The following is an 11,682-nucleotide window of genomic DNA, read 5'->3' on the forward strand; positions in this document are numbered from 1 at the left end:
CACTGCTGTCACTGTTTTGTCAACAATATAAATGCATTTGTGCTGCAATTTTTATTCTCTACATCCTCAGTGAACAGGGGTGCAAATCCACGTCTTTTTTGTTCACAACATTACAAGCATCTGATTTTATGTTAAAGCCCAGTTTGTTTAGCATGGCCAACATGTTAGATATTTGTGTTTGTTTGTGCAGTTTACTGCATGGGTGCTGCATGCATGCTCTGCAGCACAACTGACACCTATTGTCTCACGGAGCTTATTGCTATCAATGATAGCTTTGACTTTTCACAACATATTCAATTCCATAGATAAAACAAGCATTGACAAATCCATAAAAATGGAACATATTATTGGGGTAAATGGTGGAGGTTGGTGGGTTTTTTTTTGTGGTTAGTTAAAAAAAGAAAAGGCCAATGTAATTTTAGACGTGGGCGACCTGAAGTGGGTAGACACAAGAATCAGAGGAGAAATACAGTGGAACTAAATGAGTATTATCCTGGATAATCTATGACAAATTGTGAGACAGTGTTGGGGGAGAGCAGGATAGAGGTGCTTTCCCAGTCAGAAGTCGGACTTCCCTGAAGCTGAAGGTACAGCATGAATCTGCCCTATCAGAGGTGACAATTTTCAGGAATAAGTAGAGGACAAATCCTTCCCTCTCATGAGGAAATTACAAAGTCATTTACCATGATTGAATGGTGAGCTGAGCCAGAAGACAGGGCTCTTTTTGCAGTTTCAATAGTACATGATACAAGCAGCCATAATAATGAGTTGGTTGTTCATCAGGTTTAGAAGAGAGAAGCGGTTTTCTTTTTTTTTTATTTAGTTTTTTGCAGTTAAAGACATTCAACTGAGCCATTTGTTGACAGCTAAAACACAATACCACGCTGGAGTGGAGGAGCTCTTAGATGGAGTGTGGAAATCACATCTCATTTCTGACATGAGCGTGTAATGTTCTACAGTAAGACAGTCCTCTGTCTTCTGATGTTAACCAGGTTGAAATTGAGATGAAGAGAGAGGATAGTGTGTCATGACTGTCCTGAATGAACCTTTCGCATCCACCTCCCTCTCTAAACATCTAGCCTGTATTCATGTAGGAAAACATACTGCGATCACAAATGAAGAAGTTAAAAACATATTTTACGTTATTTGAAAAGAACTGGTAAAAGACGAACCTGTGGACATTTAAAATCAATCACTGAGAAGCCAGAGTTTATGCGCACAAGTGTCCTTGCTTTGTGATAAATAAGGTTTCACATTTTAGAGGGAACTCATCCGCTCTCGGTGCTATTGGTTTTATGAATAATGCAGCGTCGGATGTGGAAATAAAGCCCTGCAGTCGTGAGCTCAGTATTCTCTTTGATACCTTCACCCCCTGCTCCTTTAGTTTTTCAAGGGTTTGGGGGGGAGGAGGGCAGACGGGGGGAGGGACCCGTCATGCTGCTCGAGAGAGGGATGTCAGAGATAGATGGACGACAAGGAGTGAAGTGAAAGCAAAAGGTGGGAGGTAGAGCACCGACTGGAAACTTTCATTGAGATATAGACTAAGAGACCAGAGCTTGACGGATGGAGCGAGTGACGGAAAAGACAGAAGGAGGTTGAAGATGGAGAATTGTGGGAAAAGTAGCTGAAGAAAAGGAGTAGTAATGAGGAGAGTTTATCAGCTCTTTAGGTGCCGTCTGCTTATCAAACGGCGCCAAACATTTAACCTATTAACTATTAATACACTCCTTCACTATCTCAGCTTTTACCCGCTCACTTTTCTTTTTCTCCCTCTTTCTCTTTCCCTCTGGGCCTCTCTGTCTCTGTCTATTCTCCTTTATGTCTCTCTCTTTATCAAACACCCCCCAACGCAGACCAGATTAACTATTTAATGCACTTGTCATTATCTGCCTGGACCCAGAGCAATTTTAGCCGTTCACAGGCACATTTTCTCACCAGAAGAGGGTTTTTGACGCGCGACAAGACGTTTTTCTCAGTCGTTTTTCTTCAAAGAAGGAAGAAAAAAAATCTTTCTTTCCCTTCGTGTCCCCCTAAGTCTGATATCTGCCCAGCTTATTAAACAGCAGAGCATGTGTTGTAAAAGATTAATCTGTTGGTTTCCCATGCAAACTTAAATTAGTCCCGCTCGCCCTCCTCTAAAAGGCATGGCTAATGCTGCGCGTCCACGGGAAGAGAGGAGGAGGTTCATATCGGGACCGCAGCTCGCCACCTCATCTACAGTCAACTGTACTCCTACACGCCTCCTTCCTTCCTCACAGCCTTCCTGACTCCAGAATGGAGAATTTCTTCCCTATTTTCCTTCGCCGGCGTCCTTGTCCTTATCCCACTCTCTTGGCTCAGCAAAGACTGCAAATTAATTATAACTCTCTTTACTATTTTTTTAAGTACTTGTAGACTGAATTTCATCAAAGCAGCTCACTCTATAATTTAAATTCTGCTTCATTCACGACGGCAACACGGCTCCAACGTCAATAGAAAAATATTGGTGTCTGTTTTGTAATAGAATAGATGCACTCATGATCCTGATCTTGGTGAGCGTTGGAAGGATTTCGGGGTGCAGTGGTGGGGAAGATGCTTTGCAGTTCACTGAACTGCTTTTAGCAGATGATGTGGTTGTGTTCACTCCATCCATCAGTGACTGACGCACAGACGTGCTTCACTTCTGGGTGTGAAGCGGCAGGAGTGAGTATCTGCACCTTGAAACTCAAGTGAGGGCAAGGATGACAAATAACATTGGCAGATATTTTGTCCGGGCAAACGTCCACACGAAGCAAAGCGTGACTACAAGTAAAGGTGTCACAGGGTCGTGAAACTCCAAAACTAATATGGTGACTGTGGATGAAGTATTAACAAAGTACTTCTTAGAGAGGAGATGAAAACGGAGGCAGTGGTGTAGACTGTGGTTGGTGGGGCCATTAAATATATCACCACTGGAGGACTGAGAATTTCATTGCCATTGTTATGTCTTCTTCATGTCTCATTAGAGCTACATATCGGATAGTAACAGCAACATTCCCCCCCACAGTTTCCAGTGGTACTGCTCTGTTTGGCCTGTATCCTTAAGCTTTGAGGAAACATGCCGAAATAAGGACGAAATGAACACAGAGCATCGACAGAATGCTCTGTCTGTATGGAATGATCCGTACATGGAATACACCGTATGAGCATCATAAGGGAGACTCACACTGAAGATGCTAGAGGTTGGATGTTAACAGTTGGAGACAGCAAGTAAAGGGAGAGGGCAGCCACTGGGTTCGCAGAGGTCAATAAGGACATGTAGAGGACAGGTGTGACTTGGCAGGCTGGTTATTATTGCGCCACTGTTAGAAAAAAGTTAGAAAGTCTAGTCTCCAACCAGCCATCTGGGTAGTGACAGCCCCAAAAGGAGAGTTCAATGACAGGATTGTGATTTTATTCCAAGCTCAAGTAAACCAGTCCATTGCAGCTTTCTCAGAGCACAACATTGACCAATGAATGGGAAACAAAGTGATGGCACATCCATTCGACATGAAACCTTAAATGATGTTTCCTCTTGTTTGTTTCTCTGTGTTTTTTAATATTTTTTTCCTCTTTCAACTGGCATTAACATTCAACACTTTCATCTTTGAAAAACGATCCCTTCGATATTCGTCACTCGAACATAAAACATTTTGGGGATTTTCTCTGAGAAAGAAAGTAGACATGATTGCTTCTCTTTGAAAAGCTTAATATCACTTTATTTTATTATGCATTCGTTTATTGTGAATTGCACTCCCCCCCGCAGTCCCTCTTCCAGTGCTTATTCCTCACCTGTTCACGTGCTCTTCTTCTGCCAGTGTGCGCGCCCTCGCTCCCCTCATCACCTGCATTTTCCTTGTTTATCATCCTTCTCTTCCTGCCTCTCCTCTCCCCCGCTCTCTCTGTTTGTGTCTGTTTGTATTTGGCTGAGCAGATTCATTTGAGGTTTTTTCGCTCGGGGGAAACTTTACCAACACCTTAAACCATTCGCGGCTCATTTTCCCCGTCGTGCTCCCATTCCCTCGTTAGTGTTCTACTTTCTCCTCGTTTCCTGCCCTCGTTTCGTATTCTGTTTTGGTTTTCTCCTGCCCTCGTTTTCTCCCGTTTTTTTAAAGTCTGTCGGTCCAGTATGATGCTGGAATGAAAAGATGTTGCTCTGCTGTTTCATGTTTTCATGCCAGTGAGGGCAAGACTGGTGCAGTAATAAAGGGACGACGGTCATCTCAGCGTTAATGGCTACAGATGTAATCGAATTCCACTAAATAGGACTGTGTTTCTCTGTTTTGGTCTGAGATGAGTACAAGTCAAGCAACAAACTCAAGTTTGCTAATGATGGCCACCATCGAGTCCTCAATACCAACGTTTGACCGTTTATTTATTCTGCACTGGATTGGGACAGAGACAGCAACATGTGCTGGTAACTTCTTTGTGTTTCAAGCCGCTAAACACAGACATGAGGAATCACACTGAGATCATTCAGCACCTGGCGACACTAGCAAATGCTTAGCTGAGCCGACTGGACAGCTATCTATGATCTACGTCTGCTCTCATTATTCACAGATGATGTGGATGCTCACTGTTTACTTGTGATGCTCTGACAAGTCACAAACTCAATAGCAGGGCAACTACTGTCTACCAGATTCTGGTTTCAAACTGGGATTTTTATAAATTTGAATTAAGATTCATTTACAAAGAAAAAAAAATTGAATTTCACTGTCCTCATCAGGGTTTGCCTTTGCATGTGAGCTTCCTTCACTTGAATCTGTCGCCTTCATCATATCTATCCTCTTCAAGTCCACCTTTGTCACATCCATGAACCTCCATGGTTGCCTCCTTCTTCTTTGAGTCCCTAGAACTCCTGCATTCACAGTGCGTTCGTCTAGGTGTGCTGACCACACCCACTAACTTAATTAATCTGGTATCTATCCCAAAATCCATGTTGTAAAAGTATACTCTGAACAGTGAAGTCTTTGATCATCTGGTCCGCCTTCCTACTCAAACTAAAGCATGAAGCTCCTACATTTGCCCAAGAGAGATGGAAAAGATGGTGCAGCGGAGAGGAACAGTTCAGCCTTTTACATCTGACATGTTGTTGAGAAACTATAGAACGACAGAAATTATTAGAATGATGGGGAATGCATTGCAGTTAGTGGTTTTCTTGCATCAGAATGAAGTTAAATGGGCCGTTTTTACCATATGTATAGCAGTTCAAAACCATTTTCACGTCAGTTTCCCTGCCAGCTTCAAAAAGGAAAATCAATATTTAACACCTTCCTGTGATGTCCCTTCAGTCATCGTGATCCTGTTTGTGATGAAGAAACGCTACCAGAAGGATTCTCTGACCAGTATGAAGAACAGTGGTGAGATTCACGAGCAGCTGGTCACGTACGACGAAGAGGGAGGAGGCGAGATGGATACTAATGGGTAAGTAGATGAAAAGACACAAGAATGAAGCTGCGATTATAATTGAAATGTGCAGCTGAAGTTTATCAGCAGCCTTTTCTGTCGAGCCACACTTCATTTCCTCACATCTTCCTGAATTAAGATTAACTACGTGAGTCATGAAAGTGTGACAAAGAGCTTTGATGGTCCGGAACGCCAGTCCAGGAGCCAAATGATGGAAATTCATACAGCAGAGAGGACAGTCACGATGGAATTTCAATTCACCTAAACATTCTCTATTCTTGCAAATATGGTGCTGTATTGTCCTTTGTGGAGAAACGTACACGTTCAGCGATTTCTCTGTGCATTACAATCACTCAGTGCAACATACTCTATAACGTCAGTGCATTTTATGTTTTAATGGTAGTTAGAAATAAGCTGAATACACTTTAAATGTTTTTCTTTTCCCTCAGAATTCTTATTTTCATATCATTTTGCCTGTTTTTGTGTGTTGATTCTTCCTCCTGCTAACATAACCTAACATTTCTTTTTTCGTTTTTTTTCTTCTTTACTTCAAAGAAACAAGTTGTGTTCTGAACTTTTACAATATTTCAATCATAATTTCATTTATGTCAGGAGATTTCTTTTTCATTTCTTTCTCATTTTTTGTTGACGTGTTTGTTCCAACTATCTTCTACTTCATTACAAAAAATGGGTGTGCTTTTTTATTCAGTACATTCTGATGATCTTTTCAACATTAATGTGGGTATATTTCTTAACATTATTGTGATATGATTTTGTCAGGTTTTATTGTCTTTTATTTGGAGTGATTTCTACTGAAACTTGACTTGTTCCGTCTGTCTTGCAGCTATGACGTCTCAATCCTCTCGTCTGCCTGTCACGACGGCTCTCTGCTCCGCCACCCGGACCACCACCCTCATCCATCTCTGTACGCCATCGTGCAAAAGCCCCACCACCACTCTCAACCCCAGGCAGGCAAGGGCGACATGGCTGCCATGATCGAGGTGAAGAAGGACGAGGCGGACCATGACAGAGACGGCTACCCCTACGACACGCTGCACATCTACGGCTACGAGGGACCCGAATCCCTAGCTGGCAGCCTCAGCTCTCTGGAAAGCTCCTCCACCGACTCGAACTTGGATTATGACTTCCTCAACGACTGGGGACCTCGCTTCAGGGTTCTGGCTGAGATGTATGGAGTGGATGAGCCGGAGTACTACCATCAGTACTGACACGTAAACCTGCTTTTTTCGCTGGTTGAAAACAGCCATATGACCACCTGCGTTGCCAAAGTCATGTGACACACATGAAGGCGACGCGTGGCTTGTCATTTTTAGAACGGGACCAGGAGCTTCGATCAAAACTCTGAAGACTTGTCTGAATTCTGAACACAGAATGACTGCACTCTTTTTTTATCCAGTGTAGCAACAACTTTTAGCTGTTTCTATCTTGTCCATTTAAAGCCTTCAGCCGCCGAACACTTCTGTTTTTATTCTTGAGACGCTTCAGATCAAGATTCCTGCTCAACTCCATTTTGGATGCAAAATCGACTCAAATGAAGAGAAATTTTGTGATCAATTACATCTTGATTCTGCAGGTCTGATTTTGATTGTCACGTGAGATCCAGCATTTGGCATCATCATTAGCAATACGCTAATGAAGCCTCATGAAGCAGTGTGGTCATTTCCAGAGGCCACTACTTGGCACCCTCTGCTCTGGCTTTGAACAACTATCTGAGAGAAACCTCACAGCAGTTTGAAACTGACAGCACCATTTACCAAGCTCCACAAATTAAGACACTGTTTCGTGAAGCCTCATAAGCGCATCATTAACTATGACTTGTTTAACCTTCACAGTTAATATCTACTTCAAACATGAAACACGCCTTTTCTGTAGGTATGTCACCAGCATCTTGCATATCAGAGCTCGACAACAGACCTTCATCATGAGGTCTCTTTAGCGTGGAAACATGGACAAAGGAGACACCATGTTCAAGATCCGAATCTGTTTTGAGTGCCGGCACCTCGCGATGAAAGTTAAAATCATCCTCTACGAACTTGGTTAGAATGCATTTCTTCAAGTTTCTTTTTTCCAGTTGAGCCACAAATTACTTCGTCCAGATTTACCATCCGAACATGACGCCATAATTCTGTTTGCCCCGAAGTCTAATTATAGACATCCGGAATCACATGCTGCGAATACTCTGTCGAACATGCAGAATTGTAAGATCAGTTTTCCTCATGAAAGAGTGCCGATTATAGAGCAGCCTTGGAGAAAGCCTGTGGCGACGCCAGCATCCTGGGTTTTGTGGAAGTGCCTCTGGCACCACGTAGGTGATGAACGAGTAGAAATACGGGTCGGTGCATTCGTTTAACCTGGTTCTGTCGATCGACCTGTGAGTCATGAATCCTTCCAGTGAACTCTGCTGGTCACGAGAAGCCGTAGATGCCATGTAGACCTCATTGATTTGTGGATCCATTAGATACAGCTTATTTAACTAATTTAGTTTTAGCACCAATTTCATCCAAGCGTGTTCAAGGAGGAAATACTCTTTAGTTTCCATGCAAGAACTGAACTGGATCAGTCGCTACATTGATTCTGCCGTGAGAGATCACAAGTACGCTTCACTATGTTTTTAGTACCAGGAATTAAAAATGGGTAGATGAGGTTTCATGACACAGTGTCCACATTTTCTCAGGCCACTAGATGGCATTCTATACTGCATAATCTGGAATATTTTAACAAGCCTTCAAATAATTTTAAATCAAAGAACGCCACCTAGTGAGCTCTGAAAATGATTCTCAAGAATATCAAGTAGCTTATTCAGCCCGCCACTACCAGGAAGTATTTGTCGCTTTTAAGTTGCTTGACTGTTGCTTGACTTCACGTAAGTAATCTGATTTGATCAAGTGCTTTCCACTGACTCCTATAGGACATATATATATATATATATATATATATATATATATATATATATATATATATATATATGTGTGTGTGTGTATGTTAACAGGGCCGCCTGCATGACAAGTGCAAGGTGATTTTATTTTGATCAGAGTTTGGAGTCATAAATATTAATTTTAACTTTAACTCAAAGAGCTTTCTGGTGTTTGATCAGAGCGAGATGCCACTAATGTTCATTTTCTTGAAAATAGTAATGAGGACTGACAATGTTCACCGTTCATTAGCCTCTGATCACCGGGAGGTTATTTTGGGATGTTTCCTCTTTTCTTCGGCTTTAATTCTTTCACTATACAGAGATGCATTTCTTATCGGAAGATTTGGTGGGCGGACACATCCCCAGAACACATTTAAAATAAAATAAAAATCTGAAGTCCCTTCTTCGCAAAAGTTCATAGACTCATTTTCCCCGGTGAGTCATGCCATAGCCTGACTGCCAGAAACTACCACAAAATTATGAAGTAAAATGTTTTTTTTTCTAATCGTATCAACTGAATTCCCTCTGTCAAGCCTTTATAATACAAGCGAAAAAATTATCTCAAGACCCCCAAAAAGAACATTGGTTAATTATGATAGGAATACAAATGTACCATTGGCTAGTGATTCCCATGTTCCAGGTACCTATGAAGTGGGAAGTGGGAGCTGGCTCTCCAAGTTCCTTGTACGGATATAAGCAACTTCCTGATAAATATGTTTGAGACAAGAAACCTGCAAGAGGAAACACAAATTTGCAAAATACCCCTGTTTCTTTCGCCATATTTCACATTTCACAAATTCAAAATTTGTACTTTACTGTTCCAACTGGGAAATGTTACACTGGGTGACGTCAGTGGGCATAAATGGGAACTTACCTGTTCCGACCACAAATGGTACGCTCCATTATACCACATATTGCGCCTCCGTGCTTATCACATTTACTGTAACAATATGTTAACATGCTAAATGAACAGGCAAACCCTGATCATCTGAATAAGCAGATTGCTCAGAAGGTTTCTTGGTGGGCAATCATGTGTTATGTTAACTTCCCATCCTATAGTATAAGTTAAATATAATGTGAGCAAAAATGCAAAGAAGCAGCTTTTATCAGTAATGTCAAGATTTGGAACCAAGTTTGCGGGTGAAAACTAAATATTACATTCCTCCTGTTTGTGTTTTCCTCCAACAAACTCTCATATGTGTGTGGAGTCATTTTTCTAAGTGAGTCATTCCGTCCCTCTTTCCTGGGAGAGAAGAGACTGACAGTCAGAAAAGGAAATTGCCCGTCTGCCGCCCAGACGGAATTACAGCGTGTTCCCAGGTTTTATTTGACAGGAGCCATCATCACAGTTATTGTTGAGATGAAAGCCAAATTCTCTGAGGTCCACTCCGACAAAAGTCATTCAGACAACTCAGGAAGCTCCAAGTGGCAGCGGCAGATAGTTTGGCAGCAAAATTGTGCTGCAGACAAGGTTTTAATGGGTTTAACCTCACTTCCTTCGGGCTGCTGTCCAGTGCCGTCCAAAATTCAAGCTCTTGCTGCATTAACAGCCCATGTTTGTGTGAAACATTCTGAACAACAGAAGAGACGTGCCGACGTTTTCGCAGAAGAAAATTCAGCCAATGACAGCTAGCTGTTACGCTCCTTGATTTCGATCTCTTGGTTTCTGTATTCATTCCTCTGCTTGCTCTGTTTTGATTGGTCGGTTTAAAATGCCACTTTATAAACTTTCGGAACAATGGGCGGAAGCTTGGTCAGAACTTCCCGTCCAGTCCGCGTCAGCTGGGTCCACCTCCTCGCACTCACTGCACCAACTGACCCCGTCGTATCTCTCGCCACTTTAATCAGCTAAACTAAACAGTAGAATCAACTTCCTGTCAATCTGCGAGGGGGGCGAAGAGGCCCGCCCCTTCCTGTCATGTCTTATCTCTCCTGGTAGCCGACACATTGCGCTGACTTCCTGTTTGGTCGGCATGGGAAGCATTCTCAGCGAGGAAAAGGTTTAAAGGAAAGACAGAAAGAGATGACGAAGACACAGTGTGAAGCACAGATGTCTTTTGTATGCTCTGTCTTAAAATGCTTGTGACACACGTGATGATGTCATCGCGAGTATAAAACTAAGCATTTACTGTAAATGTGACATTTAAATGTGAAAGGTTTGATGGAAGCTGGAAATTAAATCCATGCTACATTTCCCCATAAATAAATAAAAGGAAATTTTAATGCCAGAAAACCATCTTTACATTTACATATTTACATGCACCAGCTTGCAACAGATGTTTAATACACACAAATGCAGACATAGAAAAATACATTTTAAATCAACATGGAGACAACATTAAAGTTTATTTTGAAAAATAACATCACTAATTTAAATTTTTTAAATGATGCTATGACTCACTGCGTTGTCGAGCGAATCGTGTTTAACAAATCAAATCATGATGGCGAGGACACGACTTGATAAACTTGATACACAATATTTGTGTCTTTTCACACGAATAAATGAACAAAGGAGCACACACACACTTCTTTTTCACTCACCTTGAGTAACCACCACAGTCGGCTTTTATGAAACCTGCGCTTGGTCGAGTTTCCTTTCACATTTTCATTCAATTCTCTTAATCAGAAAATAATTCCAACAACACTTTGGATGTTTTCATCAATTTTTTGGGGCTAAAACTGAGCTCTTCGGTGGAGGTGTTCCATTATGTCTCTTTCGAGTGCATTTTGCAATTTTCTCCAGCACTCATCCTGAAGTTCACTTACGAAACAAAAACACATTTATGTGTAAAAAAAAAAAAAAAAAAAAAAGACTTCACTGCCACATCTGTCTAACATTAAGTGCCATATGTTGTTCCAGCCATTTATTTACTGGCTCAATTTTGTTTATCTGTAAGAAGCAAACTTGTAAATAGAAAAATGTGCCTAAATTGAATTTGATGTTTCCCCTCTGGCCTCGCTCTGTTTATGTTTTTTTTTTTTTCATTACTGTGTTAGGAGAATTGTCTTCTGTTTGCTGTGAAAATAAACCAGTACATTTTCTATTAATGTATAAATGAAGCCAAGTGGTGGGAGAGGGCAGTGCTGTTGTGGTCACCTGTGCGATTGTGCTCCTGTACATACACACACTTTCACGGGTGTGAAATCACCGTGAGAATCAAACACTGATGTACATACAGTGAAGGGTTGTGAGGGGAATCATGTGCCTTTATTCTTAAAAAAAAATCTAAGTCATTCATTTTTGATGGTCAACACAATGTTTTTCTAAATGATTTTATTGTGAAAAGCAACTACTTTTTATTACTTTTTTGTAAGTGTAGAATCCAAATAAAGACTTAAATCAA

The 11,682-nt window shown here is 41.4% G+C and overlaps 1 protein-coding gene across 1 annotated transcript in view; it reads left to right on the forward strand.

The window, feature by feature from the left end:
- The window catches only part of cdh5 (cadherin 5), a 48,833-nt gene extending 37,151 nt beyond the window's left edge, over nucleotides 1-11,682 (forward strand). The window contains exons 14-15 of the mRNA XM_053874380.1: nucleotides 5,289-5,421; nucleotides 6,248-11,682. Coding sequence (XP_053730355.1) covers nucleotides 5,289-5,421; nucleotides 6,248-6,632 — 518 coding nt within the window. The 3' untranslated portion in view covers nucleotides 6,633-11,682. The remainder of the gene's footprint in view (nucleotides 1-5,288; nucleotides 5,422-6,247) is intronic.

The sequence above is a fragment of the Synchiropus splendidus genome, chromosome 9, assembly GCF_027744825.2.
Source record: "Synchiropus splendidus isolate RoL2022-P1 chromosome 9, RoL_Sspl_1.0, whole genome shotgun sequence".
Lineage (NCBI taxonomy): Eukaryota > Metazoa > Chordata > Actinopteri > Syngnathiformes > Callionymidae > Synchiropus > Synchiropus splendidus.